Genomic DNA, 26,418 nt, shown 5'->3' with positions numbered 1-26,418 from the left:
GGCTGTCAGAATGAGCAGGATAGTACATTTTTTGAGAATGTATTCCAGGCTATGAACATGGAACCACAAGTCTTTTAAGAAGATAAACAAAACAACACAGGAAACGCAGCTTTAACTTTAACATGTAGGCTTTGAAAAACAGTTGTTCAGCTAGTGAAAACCCAAATTTCTCGTTCTTCTGCAAAACTGTTTTTTTTTAATTTAGTGTAAACAGATAAGATCTGATTTGTGCTTTTTAATATAAAATCTTCAAAATATTGCTCATTGTCATTAGCAACTGTGGAAACTAGAAAGATCTTTTCTGGCTTTTCAGTCATTGTAACAGGATTTTCTTTTTAAATAAACAAATGTCTTCTTTTTACAGACTAATGTTTTATAACTCATGCTGTCAACCACAATCCAAGAGCTTTGGTTCCAACCTCCTACTAAGGAGAAGAGGATTTATACGACGGAGTATTAGGGCCACCAAAAAAAAAAAAGAGTAAAATTACGAGTTTTTATCTCCTAAATTTATGAGATAAAAACTTGTAAATTTATGAGAAAAAACTCGTAATTTTACAAGATTTTAAGTCGTAAATTTATGAGAAAAAAACTCGTAAATTTACGATATTAAGTGGAAGTGAGCATGCAGAGCAGCACGCCGCGCAGCAACAGAGCATACCGACTAAACTTTGTTGAACAGGTGAGCTGAATGAGCTTGAACGTTCCAAATATCTGGAAGCTCATTTGTTTGATTTACAATTTATTAAAGTTTTATTTATTGATGGTTGGTTTGCAGGATCCCTGCAGCCCGATGAAGCCATCCGTGTCCCTGCAGCTTTCCACTTCAATCCTTTCTTCCTCCACCAAAAACAAGATCTCTACGTTTGTGTGACGCTTCCGTCTGAGAAGGCGGATCACTTTTTTTGGCATTTTCAACGTTCTAATGCTAATATAATAGACTATTTTCATTCATCTTTGTTGTTTGATGATATAACGGGACGTTTACCTTCCGCATTGGTGTTCGGATCTGATGACAGGTTCATGACGTAAGGTGACAGATGAACTTCAGGGTTTGTGAATGAAAAGGAGAATAAAGGCTGCAGCGATCCTCTGCACCCAAACGTGTCTCTTAGCTCCTTGTTTTACATATGAAACTCCGCTTTACTGACACTGAACCCCGGAAAACCGCCTCTACTGACAATAATCTGATTTTGAGTCGCCAAAGGTTCAGAATCTCTTTGTTTTAAACCTATAATAAACCTGGAAATAAAGCTTCACAAAAGGCTCCAAATCTTTCATCTTCAAGCGATGCTCCGATGAACGGACAACTTCGGTTCGGTAACCACTCGACTCCTTGTTAATCTATGACTTTTTTCTCGTAAATTTACGAAATAAAATGTCGTAATTTTACTTTTTTTTTTTTTTTTTGGTGGCCCTAATACTCCGTCGTAGATTTAGCTTAAACACAACATTTTTATTTATTTTAGCAAAGTTACCATCCATAGAAACAGAGGTAAATGAGCAGACACAGCAAAGCAGAGTGCTCTCAGAGGCAGTGCTTCCTTTACTGAAAGTTTTAGTGCTGCTCCTTATTGGCCACTTCTACATATGTGAGCTACAAATCCACAACATCAGCGACATCAGCTTAATGAAGACTTTTGCCTCTCTGTTCATCAGATATTTGCCTCTGAGTTGTGGGCGGGGCTGTTGGTGCAAAGCCAGCCGTTCTATCATCCATTTGTTTACACTTTCTTCCTGCTATAAAAATCAGCAAAAGACAGTCTTTGTCAGTCTCATTTTTGTTGGCTAATTATCTGCTTTTTAGGGAGGAGGCTCCAAAGAATGTTTTGGACTGAGTCACCCTGAAGATCCTGGGAGTTGACACGAAAGAGTTTTTACTCAAGCAACAAGAAAAAGGAAAGACCCCAGTGGTCTTTTAATTATGATTATGCTGTTTTTACCCTAAATTAAGAAAAAAAATGGCGAGCAATATCTGAGCTAGGCCAGCCGTACAGTTTTGAGCCAGACGCCAGCCCAGGCGAGGAAAATGAAGCCGTACAAGGATTTAGTCGTCTGTGTGGATACATCGGAACAGAGCAGAGTAGGGAGCTTGTGGCCTTCCGATTGCAGCTTCTATGTCATAGCTACAAGTAGAGCCTTGACGGTGTGGGATTTTTGATCACCACGGTGATGAACCAGGAGGGGGGCGCGGCGTCGCGGTTAACCCCCCCGAAAAACACAAAATCCCCCAGCGGCTGGGTCTCAAATGAATACAATTACAACGCATTATTCTGTCGCGCTTGTAATGGAAATAAATACAATGGAAATGAATAATTAGAACGCAGTAAATTTGTCGTATTTCCTCGCAGACGGAAACTTCTGTTGTAGAATGGGGATGTGTGCTTCAGAAACTGTGCGTGTGTGTGTGTGTAAGTAGAGGGAGCGGGCAGTGTAGAGGGCATGAGAGCCGCGCGCAGGGAGTGAAGGAGAACAGTAATAAAAGTTTCCCCCCCAGAAACCCTTGAAGTCTGAACCCAGGAGTAGCAGAAAAAGTAAATTATCAGCAAAGATGAATGTGTTTAATGTGTTTCTTATAGTTCCAATCATGTAAAACTTTCAACAACAAAAAAAACCTTTAAAGAAAAAAATGTAATCACCGCGTTTATGACAGCACCGCGGGGATGGGGTTGTCATCACACCCCTAGCTACAAGCATTTGGTCATGATTCACAACTAAATAAAGAAAAACTCAGAAATGCAAACTTGAGCTTCTTTTTCTTTATCCTCCATCATCAGAAAAATGCCACAAGAACATGTTAAAAGCACCATAAACACAATTTTCCATTGGAGTTGTTCTCCAAGTGGTCTGTTCAATGTGTCACACAATGTTTAAAGCCAAATAAAGTAAAAGCAAGTTTCTTTTTTTTTTTTTTAAGTATATTTTTGTTTCTTTAAAGCAGACTACATTTTAAGCATTAAAATATTTTAAAACATTAGCTTGTATTTCTAAAGTGAAAACAACTACATAATAGTATAATAGTATTATAGTGTACAACTCATCTACATACTAAAAATATTTTTTAAATAGCTTATGCCAGTAAGTTAGTTTTTAGGAACAGTAAATATAGTCATTTTAGTGTTTTTTCCCATCAACAATTAAAGATGTATCTCAACATGTCTAGACACATTTGCTTACATATTTTACATTTTTAGGTTAGATTTGTACGTCAACAACTACTGAAATTTTCATAAAATTGATCAAAGGACAGTGATAATTAAATGCCTGACAACATTTTGTCTCTTGTTAGAATGAGCAACAAAGCGGATATTTTCCAAATGTGAATTGATGTCTTTGTAAATATGTTGACCTGGTACACTGAAATATGAAATATGTGCATTTTTTATATCAAGTCAGACATTTAAAACTTACTTGCAGGATTACCTTACACTTCAACTACAGAACAATACAAATTATGGGATTAATTGGAAAACTAATAAAGTGCCATGCATGTAAACATTTTAGTACATTGGTTTTCTACAAATATGAAATGATAGGCTACATCACTAACCTATCAACTGAAAAAAAAGAAAAAAGTTTAAACATATAAAATGCACTGAAAGGACATTTGATTTAGATTGTAGCTGATCAGATACCTTAGTGTAAAATCTAATGTTCAACCCTGCTATGATAGGGATGCATCAAGTTCAAACTAACATGTCACAGAAAGGGCATGTGAGACTGGAGACTGAAAGTTACAATGAAAACCCATCTATGAAAAAGAGCCCCTTCAAAACAGTCCTTAACAGAACTGCTCCCTTAGGAGTCCCTTCTCTGTAATAAAAGCATAACATGTTCATCAAACTCTCCAAAGTGTGGCAACATGACATCATGGTCGACAACAGTAGCATTTGATTGGAAGATTTTTGTAAGTAAATAATGTTGTCCAAGAAGGGGGTGTAATGTTACACTATAAAAATAAAAATATATTTTTAAAGTTGTAAATGCCAAGCTAGAATCATGTTTAAGATAGTTCAATGTTAGCTGTAATTTAAGCCCTTTTCCTTGGCTGCATTCATAGTTGAATACTTTATTTATTTGTCATGGAAGAGGCCAAAATTCTGTCTTTAAAAAGTTGTTGTGGAGGACATAGCATTTCAATCAAGACTATAGACACAGTTAGCAGCACTACAAACTCCATCTACTCTATCCTCAGAAAGTTCAGCAACCTGGTGATGGGACATGAAGGCCCCTCTGCCTTTGCTTTCTGATTTGACATGAAGGTGTCTTTCTTTGATAGAATCATCCACACATTTTTTACTGTTGGGATATTATAAGCCAGAAAAGGGCTTATCTATCTCTCGAAAAAGCAGACATACTGAACTTTATGCAGAACTGCTGAAATAATCCAAACTGCTTCCTTTTATAATTGCTTTATGGTATATTGGTTTATGTCTGTGAAAAGAATAGGAACATCTAGAAAAAAAAATCAATATTAATCTAGAAAACATACCCCCCCCCCCAATAAATGTATTTCTAAATGCATTTCTTGAAATCTGTACATTTAACAATAATTACTCAGAAGCCAGTCTCAAAAAATGTCAAAGTTATGTCAAATTTTGAATAGGTTATCTAAACATGGTATTTAATATCCATCCTTTTTTATGTTCAATTTATGAATATATTTCTACAAACAATAGCTTGATGTACATTGTTCCCTTACTAAACTGATGCGGTCTCGCTGTATTGTGGATTTTTTTCAGTGGGATTTTGCAAGCTGTGTATGTTGTACAGTGTACAGTATTCTGTGTATTGATAGGCTGAACATTTTGTCAGTCAATCTCTTTGTTGTGTTTCCTGAACAGAGTACGTTCATCTTACATAAATCTTCAGCTGCCAGCAGACCTTTGTTTTCATTCCACAATACTGGACTTATTTGAGAGTTTAAACAAGAGAGCAAATGTAAAAATGTTAACGTTTGTTAGTAAAAAGTGTATGAAGTGTGTATTGAGGGCTTTTACGGTCTTAAAACATCTTTCATCCTAATTCGTAGATTACCCCTATCACGGGTTATCTATGGAACGTATCCTCTGCAGTGAATGAGGGTAGACAGTGTTTAAAGCTGGTTTCTTTTATTAAGATCTCGAGCTAAACATTTACGTGTTTGTTAATTGCTATCTTCTCTTTCTTTGTTTTTGAGGGGTCGCCACAGCAAATCATCTGTCTCCATCTGACTCTACTGTATCCTCTTCCTACCCCCGTTTGCCACCTGCCTCTAAAGAACAAAACAAGCTTGCCTTTGTTTCCACTGAGCGGTACGGAACAGTGCGGTTTAGAATGGTCCAGGTAATTCAGGTGAGCGTTTCCACTCAAAGTTGGACCATCAAGGCGTATGCAGAGTTAAGTTAACAACAACATTGGAGGTCATCCAGCAGCTCAAGTTTTTGCTGTTTGGATTTTGGTATTTCATTAAAGGTTGTTTGAGAGAAGATTCCGGCAGCTAAGAGAAATTCAGCCGCTTTCTTGGAGCTTTCTTTTATAGTAATGACCTTCAGTCAATCAACAGGGTTCAATAGTAGCTCCGCCCTTACCGGTCCGTTCCATTTTTCTATGGACCTACAACTAACAGGGACCCAAAATGGTAGGATTTGGTCTGGTTTAGTGGATTCATTTTAAAATGGAAATGCTCAAAATACCGGACTGGTCTGGACCGTACCATACCGCTCAGTGGAAACAAGGCATAATAACCAATTTAAAAATGATATCCAACTTCAGGACTTTGATGAACTAGAAGGGACCTGGTTTTGTCTTAAAGTATACCAAGGTCCAACGTTGTACAAGCTATAGAAAACAGGATGTCTGTCCCTTTCATAAATAGAGATATCACAATGCAAAATGACCTTCTTCTGAAGGCTATTTATTACTGCGTGTGCTCCTCACTTTTGTGGAGGTGCCCATGTTGGTTTTTCACGTTGATGATCCTTGTTTGTGTGAAAGATTGTTTTTCCATCCCTGACCAGTTTTATTAACATTTTGAAAAACTACATATTTAATTTATGAAAATAAAGACAGAAAGGGGAATTACCTCAATAAAATCATGCTACTGAACTACTAAAAAAGAGGGACATTTTACCAATGTGGAAGATAATCCCATCAACATTTTACTGCATGTAGGGCAGTGTTTTTCAACCAGTGTGCCGCGGCACACTAGTGTGCCGTGGGAGATGGTCAAGTGTGCCGTGGAGAAATTGCCCTCATTAATCATTCACTGATCTAAAAACATTTCCCATCTCCAGGATATCAGCTCTTTGTTCATCCAAACAGGCCCTAATAAAACACTGAGTAGTTAGGAATATAAAAGATCTTAAAATGACTTTTTCTTTGTTTTTATTTAATTCTATTAAAGAAATTTTGATAAGAATGACGGTACTGCGAGTTAGCTGCAGCTATGACAGTTTGCGGAAAAGTCCCGTCCCTTTAACTGTCTCCACCAATCATTCTTGAAGGCTTAATCACATGTCATCAGTCTGACCAATCAGAAGTGCTTAAAGTCTTCACTTTCTTGTTCTTAATTCTGCTGATAAAGTCGCTCAGTTCTAACAAAAATACCAGCTAAAGCTCTTCTTTAGCGGTGTAGCTTTCCACAGAGTCCGGTGTCAGACCGTGAAACAAGTGGACAATACAATGAAGCTCATTGATGCGAGTCTTTCTGCAAGTTTTCGGCAGTTTTCACACTACATCTCCCATGATGCATTGGCTTAAAGGGCCAGTGCACAATGAGTTGTCCTTGCGAAACGCCTTGAAACCCGAACAAACAAACAGTTTCTAAATTTTCTAATTTAACTTTCATTTCATCTCTTAGAAAAAAACAGCCGCAACTTCCTGCTTTTCCGGCCACAATTATCACAAAAATGCACGTGAGATTGCGGGCGGGGCTGTCGATCAATACAGACCATGAATTTCTGTTTTTTTTTTTTTTTTGGATGCTGGTGTGCCGCGGGATTTTTGTCAAGGTTAAAGTGTGCCGTGGCTCAAAAAAGGTTGAAAAACACTGATGTAGGGCATGGGCTAAAAACAACACCCTATTTTCTGTTAGAAAAGACATATTTGATTTGCTTCTTTTCAAGTGCATTTAGATAGATAGATGATGACTTTATTATTTCTAACTATTTTAAGGAGATAATTGAAACGTGTATTTTTCATGTATTATATATGATTGCAATTTAACTTCCCTGTGAAAAACTGTGCTCCATATATGAGCAGGAGTTGGGCAGCCCTCGAGCAAATACTGACAAGCAAACTGAGTGCAAGTATGCCACACATCCTGCCATGTAGGAACAACTAGCACCCCAGGTGGTAGCAGTGCCAGACTGCCAGCATAGATTAACATGATCAATATTTCCCTGAACTGAGTAACAATCCTGTGTGGGTAATGGGTAAAAGTCAATCACAGATCAAAGTCTGCAGCCACCTCATGTACAACTCTGGAGACATGGAAAGTAAGGATGTCTTTGGGACACATCTGAGCACTAAGCTTTTTAAATTAAGCTCTGGAGACACTTCACTATACAGATTTCAGCTATGCTCCCAATTCTGAGCCACGATAAAAAGAATGCTCTTCCTAAAAGAAACTTATAATGCATTTTTAAGAAAAACAGCTGTGCTCTTCACTAAACAGAGTAGTCAGTATAACACTTCTAAAGTCATTACAATACAGTTGAGAATCGGAATTGGCCATTAAAATACTTCTAAGTGCTTTTTAGTTTAAAAAAGGTTAACCTTAGTGTCAGGAAATCAAATTACAAGAACAAAAAAATGTAATGTTTGTGCTACTGTTTAAATCTGTATCAGTTTCAAAGAATAACTAAATAAAAATGCAGTTATTCACTCTCAGACCAACAGAATTGACCATAATATATATTAAGTTAAAACAACATGTACAAGCAAAAACTGCATTAAACTGTATAGCAAAGTAACATTCATCTAGAATCTGATAATCATTTAGTCTGACAAAATGTTTGACTTTCTCTGTAGAGGACATTTAAGTATCAAAAATTGTTGTATTTTATTTAAAAAATGTACCATTAAGGATTATCTTGTTAAAAGAAATTGGATAGTTCTCTACAATATATTTGCATGAGATTTTTTAAATTTAACATGAGATTGCTGAATTTGATGACATCCTTAGTTAAAGAATAAATAAGTGCGTACACATTTTGGACGGCTGAGAATCCAGTTTAATTGAGGAGTGAAATTTATCATCTCTCATCATTCTTCAGCTGGAGGAACGACTAAAACCTATAAGAGCTTGATAGAGCAGGGATAAGCAGAGTCACTATGCAGCCTTTGCTTCACTTTGGAGTCTTTCTAGGCACTACCAGCAGCATCTTTAACATCAGCTGTATTTTTAACACCCATCCCTTGGCACCACAGCAAGCAATCATTTACTACTCTGAACATGAGAAAACCTACTCTTGAAAAAAAAAGAAAGAAAGAAATGATTAATCCTTTTTAATTCAATCAGTAAAGTTAATCTAAAAAAAGTTCAAAAGCACTGACACAGTTCCTATTTTCTATGACTGTATTTATTGCTTCTCATTTATGAGAAGGTACGGTCAAAATGACACTAGCTACTAAATACATCCTAAGCAGACAATACTCTATGCAGGTAGTTAGGCAGGTAGGACTATCTTCAAATTAAAATGTAACAAAATACCCAAAGTTTACAACAGTATATTGCCCACAAAAAGACGCATCATTGATTCATCTTCTAAACCCGTTTGCCCCTTGCCGGAGCCTCGTAGGCAAAGGCAGGGGACATCCTGGACAGGTCGCCAGGGGTCTGCAACCTGCGGCTCCAGAGCCGCATGCAGCTCTTTCATTCCTGTGCTGCTATCTGTGGTTTTGTAAAACAGGTATTTTCTTCTACGATTGTCGTGGTGCCTTTAACACAGTGGGAATGTGCGAGAGGGCAGAAGGAAGAGAACAGCGTGAACGCGCAGAGGGGGCGTCTCTGCGGCTGTGAAGGTGGACCACAGTCTGTAATGGGATAAAAGTTCTTCTAAAAAGACAGTACATGTTGAATGAAAAGTGAATAAAAGCCTCATCATGCAGAACCTCTCCAGGTCGTCTGTCGACCAGCTGTTGTATTTTTGTGAGTAAGTCTGAACCAGGAGCGGGTTGGAACCAGTTAAGCTGCTCATCCCTGGAGCGAGCCTCCCCTGTGCTGCGGCTACGGTCGGCAAGCATTAAACAGGAAAAGTTCATAAAAATAATTTTAAAAAAACAAAACAAAAAACTGACGAGCTGAGTATTAGGTTCAAATAATCTAAATGTAAACATTTTCTAAGTAAAGTTATATGTGACTATCACCCTGCGTCACCACTACGACTCCCGCCAGTGTGTAATCCCAACAATATTCTGACCCAGGCAGGACAACGATGGAGAATTTTGAGAAAACTGAAGTTCCTGAGGAAAACCAGATGTTTAATAGCACCTGGGCAGATTTGTTTGCTTTCACGGACTTTACCCGTATGAATACTATGTAAGGAGGAATTAGCAAACAACAAAGTCTCAAATGTGGTGAGACATCCCAGAATAAACACAAAGCTTTAGCCCAAAAACATCCTGATCGGATGTTTGTTGACAAAAATCTTTCTGAGAAGTGGATAAACTGCTAGTTAATTATGACATATTTGCTAGTTTTGTAGCCTCTGGAAATAGTTCTCATTGGAACCCGTTAAATGGCAGAGGATACAAAAAAAATTAACGTCTCTTTAGGAACTTTAAAAATGAGTGAAATGATGTCATTCACCGGAAACACTGGGTTTTCCAAAAGGTGCTGCGGTTCCCTGTGTTTGAATTTCTGTGGGAAACTGATCCAACTGGCTCTTTGAGTCGTAAAGGTTGCACCCCTGATTTAGGTTTTTGAACGGCGGGAGGAGGCCGGAGTACCAAGAGAAAACCCACACAGAAAGGTCTGCATAGGTGTTCTGCCCCACAGCCAGGAACGCTAACCACTGGACGATGGACGATGATATCTCTCTCCCCTCTCTAGGGGAACGGGCTACCGAACTCAGAACCGGGTCTAAAAGTGTGTGTCTGAGCAGAGGATCTTGAGCACACACACAGCGCTTTGGGGCGGTGTGAGCTTCAAAGCAGAAAGGCCGCTCAGTCCTTAGAAATCGTTCAAACAATCACGTGGATTTGTGTTTCGAGTCGTGTCCCGACTAAATAAAGGCTGATGTTATTCCCACATGTGTAAATGCAGCCAAGATGCAGATTGCAGCACCACCCAAAGCTAATGTTGTTAGCCCGTGTTAGCATACTGCGAATTCTGGCTTCTTTCCGGCTCAGTTTTTCAACAGAAAAAGCAATGACCACACGGATTAAAATTAAAACGATGAACGAACAGGCGTTTCATAATAATCGTAACATTATTAAAAGCACGTTTAGAAGATCGTCTTGTTACAGAGCTGACATATCAATGTATAAAGCCGCTCGGCAACATTGTTTTGTATTGAATTGTTACATTCAATAAAGTTTGAGAAAAAAATAGCCGCTCGGCGGAACTGATATCCGCTTCCGGTTTTTCAAACCCTACTGCGCATGTGCGAATGATTTATTCCGACCAAAAGTGTGAGCCATGTGAACATTTTTTATATTCTGAAAACATTTTTCTGGAACCATGTACACGTTTGGATTCTAATCCGACCATTGATCCGGTCAAGATATTATTCACATGTAACCGCGGCTTATGGTGTCGACTCGCAGCGTGGCGGGGGCGTGGCATCACGATGGTGTCTCTCCATCGGGATGTCAGTCACCCATCACGATGGACGATGGTATCGTCCATCGGCACAACCCTAGAAACAGCCTCAGCAGATATAAAAATATAACATTTTTACTTTACATTTAGGGTTGAAAGCGACACAAGGAAAGTCTTCATATTATATCTGGTGTGCGTACGCACACACTGGGCATAAAAAGACAAAGTAGTCAATCAAGTCTAACAAGCTGCTTGATTATTTATAATCAACTTCTTACTGAGGAGTTCAAAGTAAACTGGCATTAAAAGATATACAAATGACTGTATTATTGACCAGTATAAAGAAGGTGCAGTTTTCATGATCAATTAATGAACATTTAACCACAAAGAGATATTCTTTGTGTTTTGAAAGTGGATTGTTGTGGTGAGCCCACTGGACAATATATTTTAAGAGTCAGTGGGGAGGAAAAACATATTTTATTAGGTTTTAAAATGTTTAAACTTCTTTTTGACTAATATTTTTAACTTTCAATTCAAATAATAATTAATGTCTCTAAGAAACAAAAGAAGAAATGTTCTACAGTGTAAGAACTAAATTCACGTTTATTTTTCCATTATGGTCTGATGTCTGCTGGTTGCTTTATGCTGTATATTTACCCCCCAGACCCTTTTTGGAAAACATTGGAAGTTATGGGACTTATTTTACAGAATTCAAAAACTTTATCCTAAGCGCATGGATTGATCACACATCCCATCTGTGCTGCATCAGATTCAGCTGATAGATGGTCTGTCAGACATCACAGTTCACTAATAATGGAGGGATCAAAACATGCAAAGAAGCCATATTAGGAGATCAAATGTACTTGAGCCCAGTATGGATCTCCTGGTGTGTGTGCAGGTCCTAAAAGAGAATGTTCTGCTAAAGCTGGACACTAAACACACCTGTAAACATAGCAACTAACGTTTTACTTGAAGAGACAGAGCAACAATCTGTCTGGCTGTTACTGGATACTTCAGTTACTATGCTGTGAAATTCAAAGGCAATTCTTAAAAACAAACTGCTTCAGCAACATTGTTTTGAAGCAAATATCTAGTTGAAAACATTAGTAAGTGCAGCTGATTTTTCCACAAAACTATGATCTGACTTTTAAAATCCTTAGTAAACACCAAGTATGTCATCATGCATGACAGTGACTTTGAGAAGACATACCGTTTGGTTTTTGCCAACTGTGCTGCTGTGCGTGACAATCAAACACGATTACATCCATTTCTTTTCCAAGCTTTCCATCAGACTTGCAGTGATTATTTCTCACAAATTCAAAAACCTAAAATACAGTCTGTTGTTTCTGCAAATAAACCTTCTAGGAGACAAATTTTCAGTTTTTTAATAAGTGATCCACAAAATGTATTTATCCCTCCTTTATAATGCCAACATTTTTTGGAAACCCTCATCTTTGCCATAGCAAAAAAACAAAAAAACTATGTGCAGATAATGACATATAAAATTTAAGAAGATTGAAAAGAGATTCAAAGCGACTTTGCACAAAAAAAGATGTCACATCCAAACCAAGTCAAGTTTCCCACCAAATGTAGTCTCGCACAATCATCTCACCAGCTATATTTGTCACAAGTTCCGTTTCAGGCTCACACTTAACGCAATATCGAAAACACTGAAATGTTACTGACCAGTACTGCAAAATAAAATCTCAAAACAAACAACACGTTTGCTTCCAAACCGCCACATCCGGGTGTAATGAATGGTGGGAAGTGTATTACAAAAAGCCTAACAGTGTGCCTGTTCAACTTTAAACCAGATTAAAGGGGTTTAAAGACTAAAGATGTAGGGTCAGATCAGAAAGTTAAATAGAATAAAATATGTACATGTGAAATTAAAATAATTTCAATGACTTTTCTTTGGAATAATGGGTATACAATGTTACAACTAATTTGTTTACAGGACCATTACATCTTGCCAATCATTAGAAAACATGGAAGTAAAATAAACAGGATGACTATTGTGTTGCAGATAAGAAACCTGTTTAAAAATGTAAAATTATATGTATAAATATTGCATGTATGTAAAGCAAAACCTCGACATTCCTAAATGAATAACGACAATTTGTCTGACTGTTGGCCAACAATTTCTGAATCCAAGATCTAGTGACAAAAAAAAAGACAGTTTCCCCTCCAATCCTAAAAGAGCCATCAAAGAAATCTATCTAAAAGTTAGCAAATTATCCACACCAAAGCACATCTCATCTACCACTTTAAAACGATCCAAGCTATCCATTAATAGGAAAATAATCAATCATTTACTAATGCTAAGTCAACCAACGCATGGAAACCAGAATAGCAAAAGCCCTGCTTCTCCTGGTGCGTGGGAGTAAACGGATACTCTCCCATCTTCCTTTTGAAACAGCCCATACTCCTACCTAAGCTGGTTAGGGATTCTCTTATCTCTTTGTAACTCTCTCCACCCCATCCTCCTGCTTCACTTTCAGTGCTTTGGGGGAGCTGGGAGAGCTGCTGAGGGAAGGGGAAACAGGTGTTATTCAAAAGCAACACACTCGTCAGACACACCAAAATCAACTGTTACAAAACAACATTTAGTGTCAACCTTTAGAAGGAAATGCTTTCTTTTTTTTAAAACTATAAATGTAAAGAGGACAAATGACAGTTTCAACATGTTGCAAAAATGCAACAGTTGTAAGTGCAGACCAGCAGCATCTCTCAAGTGAACCCTGCAAAAGGGATGAAGTAACATCTAACAGAAAATGACTCCGGAGCTGTTCCTATAGCCTCCAAACTCTTCAGATTACTACTAGATACATGATGTGTCAATGACAAACCAAATCTCCACATTAGTCTCCTCATGCACCAAGTATTCTTTATCTACACGGTAAATTATATGACATATCTAGAGGAAAAAGGTAGAGATATAGTCAACAATTTGATTTTCTAGTCAACAGACACATTTCAACTTAGATTTTCTACAGCTGCTCTCCAGGAAAGAAAAACACAAGATCGCCTGAACATAAATTCCAGTATAATCTTTTATTTTCTTAAAAAGCAATTAGCAAGTTGATTTCCCCTTGTCTGTCATATCATGTTTGTTTATCATGTAGTGCTATGACTGAAAGGTTTCATTCAAACGATGCAAAATTATAGCGTAGCTAAGTAACAGGTCACTCCTTATTGTGCTTACATTAAATAATCCCATTAGGAAATTTATACTCAATTATATTATACTTATCAAGCATAGTTCATACAGCATTTTTCTGGGACTGTTTTTTGCTAATTTACTATAAAACTTTTTAACATTCATTATATTTGGCAAGTTTGGCATTCTTTATTGTTCAACACGGGCAAATTAAGTTATGGCTCACACGTACAAAATAGGAAAGTATGGATTTATTACTGTGTGAATGAGACTGTGACTATAAAGTGCTTTGGGCCTTCAAGGAAGATATTAAAGCGCTATATAGGTATACGTCATTTATCATATAATTAGGGTAGCTTTAGCTGGTGTTTTAAGGACGGTCACTTTAATTGGACATGTTAATTTTTTATAACACAAGCATGCGCACTATGTAAATAATGCAATAAATAATTTATGGTTTGGCATAAAATCAAGTGCTGACTAGTTAAACACATTTGTACCGGGCAATATGACAAAATGTTTAGAACAACAACAAAAAGTTTCTACATTTCTTTAATGTTGATACAGAAAAATATCTCAGATCTTTACTTTTCTTCTAAAAAAATTTGACTTATTTTCAACGAAGGGTTTAAACTTTGAGAGTTTAAACGAGATAAGTGTTAAAATGTTCATAACGGTCAAAGAAAAGTGTTAAAAGTGTGTTTTACTGCCTTAAAAACATCTATAATAATTGTGAAAAAATAACACGTTGCAGATTTTGCTCATTGCAGGTTAAACATTATTATTCTCTGTACACAAACATATGCAGACAATAAAAAACATAGAAATGTTTTAGGAGAAAAAAAACCCACTACATTTCCTACATAAAATACTAAAAAATTCTTGCCTAAGGATTTGCTCCTACATCTACAAAAATTGTCATTTCTTAGTCAGCAGCACATTCTGCGGCCAGCACGTATAAACTGATCTTTAGCGTCACACTAAGGTTTTAAATACATGTTCTTTGATTTTTCACCTATAAAGACTTACCATTTTGTATAGTTGTTTGGATTTCAACAACTACATTTGGCCAATATTCTGAGAAATGCTATTAATCAGACATTTAAGAGTTTTTATTGGATGTACCAATCTGTTGGAATTTGCTTATTTGAACCCAGGTGCGACCACAACATAAGAAAATGTTTCTACATTTTACCCATCATTACTTATTCCAAGATAACCCTTTGAAAACATTGTTCCACTGAAAACGGTCCTAAGTTAATTTTCGGCCTATTACACTTTTGGGGTTGTTTTTCAAACATTTTATAATACAATTGCACTACAAATGTTAGCAACACATTAATATTTTTATTTATTTATTTATTTGGTGATTAGTAATCTCTTTCCTGATCAATTACCTGCCTCATCCCTGAACATACTCACTTTTATAGCCTTTATTCCAGACTTGGTGATCTGGGTCATCTTGGCCTTGGAGATGGGTGGTCTGTACTCATTCAACGAGTAAAGCTGAAAGAGAAAAAGACATTATACAATACAAATCATCTTTAGTACACCCAACTACATGATGATGATAATAAAAGGTGTTGGTGTTCCTATTTAATTGTTGTGCAAATATTAAATGGAATAGTACGTTTATACGAATAGAACTAATCATTCTGAATTTACTTTCCGTCGCAGAATGTTGAACAATACCGTGTTAATTGTGAATGATCAGTGAGGTTATCATTAGCACTGATCGTTCGGAAGAAAACACTGGCAGGAGTTAGCTTTGCGCTCGGAGTAAACATTGGAGTTTCGGTGTCCTCCGATTTCTTGGTGGATATAAATGTGTAATACCACACATTTGCACATTTTCTTATAGATAATTTAATCAAAATTCTAGTCTGAGAAGCCAGGACAGCTCCAATCAGCTTTAAATGTACTAGAAAGCCCAACAAGTTCCCACGTACTACTAGGGCGGCATTGCTAACTTATTGCTAGCGTGTTACTTACAGAAAGAATAAATAACTACCACGTTATTGTATTACTAAATGTCTTCCAACGCGTTGAATGAACACAATTGACGTCGGTGTAGAGTTAAGTCTCAACAAAACGGTTATTACAGAATTAATACTGATTTTTTGCGTTACTGTAGCCAGCGGCCTTGCAAGCATCCCTCAGCTATTTGATGCTAATGCTAGCCAAACAGCGACTAGCGAACGTTAGTTAACGATTATGCCTAAAGAGTTCAATTCTGTAATGGTTTAAACAAACCTCGTTGTTAAAGGCTTTAACTGCCTCCATTGTGTCTTGTTTCAGGAGGCAGGTCACGGGAAATGTTTACGTAAATCTTCTCAATAACCGGTGAAAGACATGCTGCTCGACGTTCTGCTGAGATGGAGGAGACTGCCAATATGGCGCATAACTTCCACTGGTAAAATGCCACGCGCCTCCTAGCGTTGGTTTCTGTGTACTACAGTTTGGGCAGCAGATGAATTGACCACACACTTGTTTTTTTCTCCCCAAAACATGAAAAAAGTGCTTTACACAACAATTCAGAAGAAATATATTTATTACATTGCAATTAATAGATTTATCACATGTACATCTATTTACAAACAGCATTTATTTAACACAAGACACAAAAATACGGAAAAACTAATAAAGCCCACTGAGGAACCAAACAACTATTAATTTGACCCAGGATTTAACCCATTCCGATGGAGTCACCATATTGTTAGGACTACAGCATATCGGAACGGTAACAGTGGTTTGCTCTTGTTCCATAATTAACATGCCAAGCTTTTTGCAAAAAAATGCTGACTAACACTGCTACAAATCCACCTTGACTTAATTTTTTACAAAACTAGAGATAAGGCTTGTAACACTTGGAATAAAAACAGTGGGACAAAGGCTTGCAGTTAAAATGGCTCAAAAAATGTAAAGTTTAGTGTAGTCTTATAAATGAAATTGGCACGTTTTGTTTCATTTAACGTTTCCATGAAAACAATGACACCTTGACATCCCAAAATGCAAAAATGAAAATAAATATCTTGATTTATCACCCACATTCAATCAGTTAAGGCAGGTTCTCCCGTTCAGTCTAAAAGTCCTGCTGATCAGCATGAGTTTGTCACTGCCAAATCTCACAAAAACAGTGAAACGTGTAACAGGCATCAGTGATGCACGGCACCAAATATAATGAACTGTTAAAAACATTTTTCTGCCAAAAAAGAAAAGCTAAAAAAAAATCTATCAACAACTATTTCCTTGTAACAGATTTAAATATTTATTATTGTAAATTTGAATGTAAAGCCATCATTCGTGGAATAAGCACACCTAGCTGTGAATGATTAGGACAATACTAGGAAAACTCACATTTTATTAATCTAGGATAACGCTGGACAAGCATCACAATAGAAAAACATAACTGTCTTTTTAGATCCAGACTTTTGGGGGAGGGGGGGTCTAAATAACAGCAATGAGTTTATTCCAACCATCTTAGTCCATCCAGTCTCACAAGTAAAAACAGTGATAATAGCAGGAGTTTAAATACTAGTCTCTACCACCTGTGCAGCAATGGTTGATGCTGCAGGATTTACAGCCTCTGATGCCCCCTGCTGGTCCAATTTGATGCGGATTTCCTGCACCAAGGGCGCATTGGCTTCCTTCCACTCTTTGAACTTCTCAGAGTTAAGATCTGCGTCTGACAAAATTTGCTCTATTGCTTGTAAGTCAGCCTCCTTTGACTGCGGGGGAAGAAAAAAAAAAAGGATAGAAAAGCTTTGAAATGTCTTGTAAATGTGTAAGATAGGATGTTTTTGAATGTGGAGGACAAAGTTTACCTTTAATGTGCTGTTGAGCACCCTCATCACATGCAGCTTTTCGTTGATGTTCTTGTTTTTACAGCGTTTTACGAAGGATGCCCGGAATTCTCTTTTGGTGGACGGCTTACGGTCTCCTATGGGTGAAAGGCTTGCCTCTTTCAGATGAATGTACAGCTTCTCCATCTCATCGGAGTTGTTTCCATCATCTCCTGCAAGTAGCAAAAGTTAGACAGAAAACACCCTACAGGAGCTGCTTATGAACAAAATCTAAAGTTTGATCTGTCTATGAGACAAACGGAAGGCTTACTGTTGTCTGGGGCCGCTACAACATCCCCCTGTTGATCTGCTGTGGAGCTTTCCTCCTTGGGTCCAGAAGATTTTGAGAAATTCTGGAGGACCGAGTTCTCTAAAGGCCTGTCTTCTTCTTCTTCTTCTCTGTCGTCTTCTGCTGCCTCTTGTGGGGCTTGATGTAAGTGCACCTGGACCTGACACACCACTGCAGTTTCCCCAGCCGGAGGCGGGGACTGCGAATTGACGTCTGACCAGGACTGCCGCTGCTTACTGACTGAAGAGGCAGAGCTCTCTGATGTCATTGTGCTAATAGGGGAGGAGGGGGACCCGTTGGTTTTGCTGGAGGCCGTTGAAGAGTAAGGTGGAGGAAGTGAGCCCTGAGAAGAAAAATGTATACCAACATGTGTTTTCTTCACGTTGCAGGCTATGAAGATATCTGCAGTTCCAAGATGGTTGACTGAAGAGCGTACTGACCTGATGCGTGGTTCCAGGTTGACTGGGGGCATCAACAGAGTCCTGCAGCGTCTGCTCAGAATACGGTGGCGGCGGGATCTCTGTGCTTTCAGCTTCTTCGTGGTCACTTGCTTCACTGTAACACTCTGAAGGTCCGAGATAACATGAGGAGATACAAAAAAAGACTAAATTCATGGCTTGTGTGGAAGAAAACACTGTCAGAGGTTATGTTTATTGTCAGCTTTGAGGCTTCAACTGCAGGTTTACAAAAGAAATCTGGAAAAATAATAACAAAGCCACAAGCAGCATTGTATGACCTGTAGGTGCTACCCACCGTCACTCTACCCAGCTTGGTCGGAGCTGCATGTGTCAAATTTATTACATTTTTTCTAAATTGTGGCTTTTCCGTTGGTTTTAGTTCCCTAGCAACCATTTTATTTTTTGGTCCCCTGGTTGTGACAAACAGGTGTATGTAATTTTTAGAAGAATTCCCAAAGTAAAATCTTTTGATTTTCTTAGCAACAGACATCTTTTGTTAACCACGCCCACATTTCTAATATGTTCACATTGTATGTTATATTGTTATGTTTAGCTTCAGCTAATGATTCATGAATTAAATTTTGACAATATTTTGGTAAAAAAAATATGGCGAGCAACAAGTAAATGCTGCTTCCGTCAGTGCGGCACGCAAACTGTTCAAAATCTAGAAAATTTAGATCCAAACCCCCCCCAAGTAACTTCCCGGCAATGCTCGAGGAGTAAGGATGCGATAGATCCAAAACGCTAGGAGGGGTTTACAATTGTAGTTGGTACTAACGTTTTTCTTTTTCTTCTTCTTGAAAATTCAAGATGGCAACCTCTTCCCGAGGTCAAAGGTCAACAAACCTTTCTGGTTGTAGACTGGCGGCATGTGAGTGAAATTTTACGAAGATCCGTCGAACAAAAGTGTTGGATATCACTGACACCTGCCTTTTGCTTTTGTTAATGGGTTTTCAAATACTTTTATAAGGATTTGGCTCCATTCATTTTTTGACTGTTTCTCCCACTGTGATGTCATCTTTTTTTTAAATTTAAAAAAAGTTAAGAGTTTTTAAATATGTGGTAGGGGGATATTTTTGCTCAAAGGGGAAGAAAGAAGAATTGCATAAGTGATCTGGTCCTTGTAGTCCAGGCCTGCTGGAGGACGTAATTAAACAACGGAGATAGATCCGGTGGATGACTACCTGTTGCTGCATTCTGTCTTGGTGCTTCGTATTGAATGGAGGCAAGCCCAAGTTTATTCAGCCACCTGAAAAGGAAAAAGGTTTTAGCACAAAAAAAAGACCAAAGGAAAAAATCAAATATATTCTTAAATGAATGAACTGCTTTTTGTGACTCACAGGCTCATGTCCTCCTGACTCTCAGCGGCAAAATAAAACATCAGGACCTGAGGATGGCAAGCTTTGAAGGCACTGCAGAAGGAAAAGCAGACAGAACATCAGTACTTGCGCTAGAATTGGTCCAAAAGTGGTGGACTTTATAAAAAATAAAATAAAAAAGCAATCAAAGTGTATACATGCTCATATTTTTAATCATAATGATTGACATATTCCGCATTGTTAGGAGGCAGGGAGGAGCATTCAAAGCTCTGACGGTTTAATTAGAATGAGTAGTTTTTAATCACTCAGACGATGATCAGATATGAAAGCATGGCCAAGACTATTTATAGACGAGAGCTGAACACAGCAAACAGCTTTTCCGCTTTGATTCTTTTTTTTTTTTAATCTAAGCAGTGATGATAATTATTATCTTTTAGAATCCACAGACTGTCTGGTTTATTAGATTAGCTGAATTTGATCCCTTTCTTACATAAGAAATATAACATTTTACCAAAACAGCTGCACTAAACTGAATTTCTACTAAATTCTAAACTGAATTTCAAACATGTTTCCTTACAAAAAAAACCATTCCTGCTTGGTATAATAAAAATGTAACCACTATACGAATTTTTACACAAGTCTCAACAAACACTGTTGTTTGTCAACGAATCGTTTTTCAAAGCAGAAAATACAGAAAAAAGAGATGTTGGTGCTGTGAAAGAGTTGCAGCATGATCAGAAATGAAGCAACGTAAAACCAAAGAATTGAAACCCAACGAGTCTTTGCCAGTTTTGATTTGGCTGCAAGTGTGAAACCTTTGGCTATAAATAAAGTTTCAGATCTTAAAAAAGTTCCTGTAGAGTTTCACAATAATCCTTATGAAAATGGGGTTTTTCACGTTTTGCTGGCATTTTTCTGATAATGGACGACAATTTTAAAAGAAAATTAAACCCAAAGTTGCATTTCTGAGTATTTCGTTCTCTAAAATGTTGGAAATCAGGAGCGGACGAAAAAAATGTAGTTTGAAAAAGTATTTGTGACGCCGGAAGGGCCACCAGCTCCCTGCTCTGCTTTATTTATCCGCTTGTAGACGACATGATCCACGTACGTCTTTATGTTCCTCGTCCAAGCCGGTATCTGGCTCAAACTTCACGGCTGGACAGCTCCAAAGTTGTTCGCCATTTTTGTTGCAACGCTAATGTTAGGTTAAGGACCTGTAAGCTAACAGGAAAGCATGTAAACATAGAGCTTTCAGCAATGGGTGACGGGAAGGGGAAGCGGAGTTGCTGTGTGCCAGCAATCCTGCCCAAAACGCAGCTGTGAATTTCTAATAATCTAGTGCCACTCTGCAGAAACTATGTCCTAGAAAATGAAAAATCTTTTGGATTTTGGCCTAAAAATCTTTTCAGTTGTTCCAAACACAAAAAACACACTTCTTGAATACACTAGAAGCCTCAACTTGACAAAGAAATGTCAGTGTCTTACTGTTATTGAACATAGTAAAAGAAAAAACACTGGGACTTTTTAACACATAATTGTCCAAAAGAGCTATTATTTTTCGTATACAGTGATCCCTTGCTATAACGCGGTTTACTTTTCACGGTTTCGCTACTTCACGGATTTGCATTTCGCATTGTGTTCTGCATTCTGATTGGCTAAAAAGTCACTCCGCTTCTTCTCTACCTGTGCGTCAATAACGTTCCAGTTTAATATGTACACATACGTAAAACAGTTTGCCAAATTTAAATTACATACGTGTAAACTCTCTTGCAATTTCGAGTTTCTCTAAAACCCATAGAAAAAAGAGTGACAACAACTGCCTATCACTATGTTCTTCTCCCGAACAAACACAGCTGCACCGCGGCCTTCAAAATAAGAAAACACTGCAGAGCGGAGTCAGGATGCAGCGGCTCAGTCTGAAGAGCAGTGAAAAACACCTGAGTCACTATTTGTCCGACTGTACTTTGTATTTTATTCATAATCATTTTAAATTTTCTCCCGTTTAATCCAATTATTCGGGTCGTGATGGGCGGGGCTAATCTCCGCAATTTGAAGCCTTCTGTTCACATCGATGATTAAAATTATTATTTGACAGTAAAGTACAGAAGTTATTTGTTGGAAAAAACGTTTTCTAAAGTACCTTTATTTGTGAAACAAATGCTTGAGCCTGTAAAATGGTTTGTTCTTTCTTTTCAATGTATAATAGAGTATTTAATTGTATAATAATAGTTAAAAAAATAGAGGTTTCTACTTCACGGATTTTGCTTATCACGGGTTCTTTTTGGTACGTAACCCCCGCGATAAACAAGGGTTTACTGTACTAAAATATTCTTTAGCTGCTGCAAGAACCTGACATTCAAAGCTGTAAACTAAACCCAACATGGTTTTAGCTAGATTTAGGGGTATAGCAAGTCAGCCAAAAATACTTTTTATATGCTGTCAAATAAAACTGGCTTTATTGACTGTAATCCAGTCAATAATTGTACTTTTTAAGTGTACTTTGTCTTCCCTTCTGCAGTTTTTCTTATTATTTTTAGAAACGGAGGCAACAAACAGATTTTATTTTGTTGCTTTTCTTCACGATCACAGAAGCTGGTCCTTACTGTCATAAACCCCTTTATTTCGCCCCGCAGAAAAACTTAGTTTTAAACCTTATGAAAGTGTGGCTTTAAATGAAACTTTAAATTTAGCAGAAATACAGTAGAACGCCTGGAAAAGTTGACTCATTTACCTGAGCTGCTCTAAATGAGGAAACAGTAAATTAGAAGGTCAAACTGAGCTACAGGTGCTCCATTAAGCCAGCAAGGTCTTGTAGCATGAGATGGTCGCCTAAAAACACATTAAAAACTGACTCGTCATTTCTTTTGATGTAGTCTAAATGTGTTCCCAGTGGTCTTTTAATTATGATTGTGCCGCTTTTAGAGAAAATTTTAAAACGGGTCTTTTTCTAGGACATAGTTTCTGTAGAGCGGCAGGAGTTCATTACAAATTCACCGCTGAGTTGTGAGCAGGAGTTGAGCAACCCCCATGCCCCATCTGTTTCCATCTTCTCCCACTAGCTTACAGCCCCTCACAACTTCAAAGAGCAATAGTGTAGCTATCGTACAGTTTTCTGCCAGATTCCAAGGAAAGACGTACATGGACTTATCCATTAGAATGGAGCGGGGAAAGGGGGCTTGTGGCCCGCTCACTGTATTTCCTATGTCACAAACAAGTTCTTTTTCAAAGTATATTCTTTTGTCTGCTTCCGATTCACAACAATTTAAATACATAAATACTCATAAATGCAATTTAAAGCTTAATTTTCTTTATACAAGTCCTCCATCATGAGAAAAATGCCACAAGGACACTCTAAAAACATGATTTATATGGAATGGGTCTTCAACCACCCACATATATGTTTTTCTTTCATAAAATAATTTCAAATAATTAAAAAAAGGTGACAGGAGAATAGACATGTTTATTATTTTTGTGGCTATACGCTTCCTAAACCCAATGAGTAATGAGATCATGAAAATGTCCAATATGTAAGAGAAACATGTAAACATTTGAACATCAATTTTCATGAAAGGAACAAATAAATAAAAATGAAAAAGAAAATGAAAGATCAAACAAAAAGAAAGTAAAGACTGAAACTGCAAGCTCACTATTTCTTCCTGCACTCTATGGCCACGTCTACCACGAAGTTGGTGAGATCAATGTATCCCTCAGCCTTCTCCGCCTGCAACACAAACAGATGGAGCCACGGTGAGCATCAACACACACGATGTCGCACCGCGTCGTGGCGGCGACACCTGCCGCCGGCTTGCATCAGACGAGTTGGTCTGTTTTCCGCTCCTTCGTGAAAGTGACTCACACAACTTTCAGTCACGACTGACTGAAAGTGCCTGGAACTCAAACCCGCCACTCGTGTTTGCCTGAGCGACACATTCAGAAAACATGGGGCGATGCAACACAGGGCATCAGACTGCGTGGGGGGTGGGGGGTCTGACTCACGTGGCGCTTTCAGCCCGACATGATGTGACTCATCCAGTAACAAATGTGTTAACAAACATTAATGCAGCTTTTGCTTTGAATTTTTCGGTACTTAAAAAAAACACACACACAGGTACGGATGAAAATAAGACAAAACACAAAAAAAAACTCTCCCAACAAGAAAACTACTCTATACCACAGAAATGTTTTATCTTACAGGTAAAATTGAAATATTCATACTGTATTAAGTTCTGATTTACTGTCAATATCATATAAGTTTACAGCAGAACTATTGTGAAAATGTCACCACAATCTTCTGGTTAATTGAGACTATTTATTTACTTATTCTGGATCTTTTATGATGCCAGTAAATAAAGTAAAGCAGGACAGTTCATCACTGGCTGTATGCATTTAGAAAATTACGTGCAAATAGTCACTTACTTTAAAAATAAACAGTGTCAACTCATTAAAAAAAACCCGTCTGTCCCAGTGTTTTACCAAAAAATTTGCATATCAGCGGCATTAGTTTGCACTTTTTTATGTGTTTTAAATAAAGCGTCTCGCTTTTTTTTAGTTACTTTTGTTTTTTTTCACTCTTTAGACTGATTATTTTTAATTATCTTTTACATCAGAAAATAGCAGAACATTCTTAACAATCATACCAGAGCATGTTGGCAGGCCACAAAATATATTATTTATACAGAGAACCTACACAAATGAACAAGTCAGAGCACCGCAAACATATATTTAGCCCAAGCAACTTGCGGTTTTGTGCAACTACAGAGGCTAAGTGCACTCACCAGCTGGTTGGTGTACCAGTAGAGAGCCGTCTTCTTCAACACAAACCAGTACTTTTTCCATTTCATGCCCAGGAAGCCTTTGCTTTCTTTCTTCCTGTACAGCCAGCCCTGGTGATCTGGCTGACCCAGCTGTTTGACTGAGATCCGTCTCCTGCTCATGGTAACATTGCCTGCAAGCACAACAGTTCACAAATATGTATGAATGTAGAACCACAGACGGCCTGATCAGCCTGTTTGTAGAGGGGGGAAAAAATGCCACAGGTTGGAGCAAGGGAAGCCTTTTAACATCCCCAACAACAAAAACGTTTCCGTTTGACTTTAATTAGGCCACTAAGTTTCCATCCATACGCAAACGGGTTCTAAAAATAACCCTGGGGAAGCGGCACAAATCCAGTAAAGGTTCGACTTAAAACGTTGTGTTGAACCCTACCTGTGATGGATGCAAATATGGGAGCAATAACAAAAAATGAACGTTAAAAAAGGAACGAAGATTAGTCTTTCAAGAAGAGAAGTTCTGTTGTGAACAGGGCTGCAGACGGGAAATAGTGAGGTGAAAGTAGCCAAAGGTTATCTAATGTCCCTGCGCACACTCTAATTGGCCCTGGCACTTTTCACAGTCTAACTCGGAAACAAGATCACAGCTGACAGCTGAAAAAGCCGCCACAAAAACAAACATAATGTGAGCGGGCTTACCTCTTTGGCTCTTCTTCTTGGACTTGTGGCGGAGAGAGACCTTTAGGAGAGCAGAGGAGGAAGAACACAACAGGAGATGAGAGGAGGAAGACCCGAGGAGTAAACCCACAGTCTCAGATGGCAGCGCTGAGAGGAGAAGAAGCCGTCTGGAACATCCTGTTTCTCACAAGAATCATCTTTGAGCTGCTCACGCTACTTTTCTGATAAGTGAGACCTGACTCTCCGGTCTGATCTCGCAAAGTCTGTTTGCCTCCGTTTTACTTTGAACTGAGGCTGCTGTTAAAAAAAAAAAAAGAAACACCCACAGAAATGAAACCGACGCGTTCACTTCATCCAGACTGTGGTGACCCAGACAGACAGCACAATCCAGCAGATCAAAGATGGCAGAGGGAAATTGGAAAAGCAGAAGTATATGATTTGTTTGCCCTGCTAAATGTCACTTTACACAAAAAAACTCACCGGGTTGTAGTCATCAGCAGCCATTCGATTCGACACCGATAGTGGGAAGGCAGCCTTTTGAAAGAAACCAAAGTAAAAAATCATCAACAAAATGGATTGTGTCGACAATCCCAGATGAAGGCACATCAAATACAAAATAAAGATAAAAAAAGTTTTTCTCCAAAGAGGAAGTGATGTCACGGGTACTAAGAATCTAGTTAGCGATTGTTCTGGTTTTTTTTTAAGAAAATGAAACAGCTCCACTGATGTCCAGTGGAAATAGGTGAAAGGGACTAAGTTTCTCCATTTGTGAAAAAGGAAGTAAAAAAAAAAGGTTAAAGCTTTAAAGCTTTAGTCAGGTGCAGCAACTTTAAAGAGTCAGCGGTTTCATCTCCACCCATCAAGTACCTGGAGGCACCCTATGGGGACTCGTCTGCCCCAAAAACTGCCTTAAAACTTTTATTTTGCCTCACAACTCAACATCCTTAAAAACATTGTGAAATTTCTGCTGCAGTTGTTGATCAACTTCCTCTGCATTGCAAAGTTCCTTATTCCTAATGTTTAGAGCTGCCTTTGCATAATCAACTTCTAATAACCTTTTCACAAGCCTACCAAGAACTCATTGTAAATTCACAGAAAAAAAACAACCTACAAACCCTTTTTAATTCAGGAAGGATATCTAAAACACTTCTTTCAC

At 38.0% G+C, this 26,418-nt stretch overlaps 2 protein-coding genes across 4 annotated transcripts in view; both read right to left on the bottom strand.

The window, feature by feature from the left end:
* scaf8 (SR-related CTD-associated factor 8) overlaps positions 1–16,364 on the bottom strand; it is a 28,936-nt gene extending 12,572 nt beyond the window's left edge. Inside the window, exons 1-3 of one of the 3 annotated variants that reach the window (XM_078941034.1) lie at positions 16,161–16,364; positions 15,330–15,413; positions 13,180–13,273 (exon numbers count right to left, since the gene is read on the bottom strand). Coding sequence is in view for 1 of the 3 variants with exons in the window: in XM_011490509.4 (XP_011488811.1) it covers positions 15,330–15,413; positions 16,161–16,190 (114 nt within the window). In the remaining 2 variants the exon portion in view is untranslated. The remainder of the gene's footprint in view (positions 1–13,179; positions 13,274–15,329; positions 15,414–16,160) is intronic. The other 2 variants (XM_078941035.1, XM_011490509.4) reach the window with 2 other exon arrangements.
* A 76-nt stretch (positions 16,365–16,440) lies between these two features.
* Positions 16,441–26,418, bottom strand: part of LOC101157335 (connector enhancer of kinase suppressor of ras 3) — a 45,628-nt gene continuing 35,650 nt past the window's right edge. Inside the window, exons 16-25 of the mRNA XM_004082376.5 lie at positions 25,743–25,796; positions 25,284–25,323; positions 24,591–24,760; positions 23,463–23,536; positions 19,837–19,908; positions 19,681–19,745; positions 18,479–18,603; positions 18,021–18,381; positions 17,732–17,922; positions 16,441–17,635 (exon numbers count right to left, since the gene is read on the bottom strand). Coding sequence (XP_004082424.2) covers positions 17,435–17,635; positions 17,732–17,922; positions 18,021–18,381; positions 18,479–18,603; positions 19,681–19,745; positions 19,837–19,908; positions 23,463–23,536; positions 24,591–24,760; positions 25,284–25,323; positions 25,743–25,796 — 1,353 coding nt within the window. The 3' untranslated portion in view covers positions 16,441–17,434. The remainder of the gene's footprint in view (positions 17,636–17,731; positions 17,923–18,020; positions 18,382–18,478; positions 18,604–19,680; positions 19,746–19,836; positions 19,909–23,462; positions 23,537–24,590; positions 24,761–25,283; positions 25,324–25,742; positions 25,797–26,418) is intronic.

The sequence above is a fragment of the Oryzias latipes genome, chromosome 22 (genome assembly GCF_053564925.1).
Source record: "Oryzias latipes strain Hd-rR chromosome 22, Olatipes_Hd-rR_3.1".
NCBI lineage: Eukaryota > Metazoa > Chordata > Actinopteri > Beloniformes > Adrianichthyidae > Oryzias > Oryzias latipes.
This window is presented reverse-complemented; position numbering and strand designations above follow the sequence as displayed.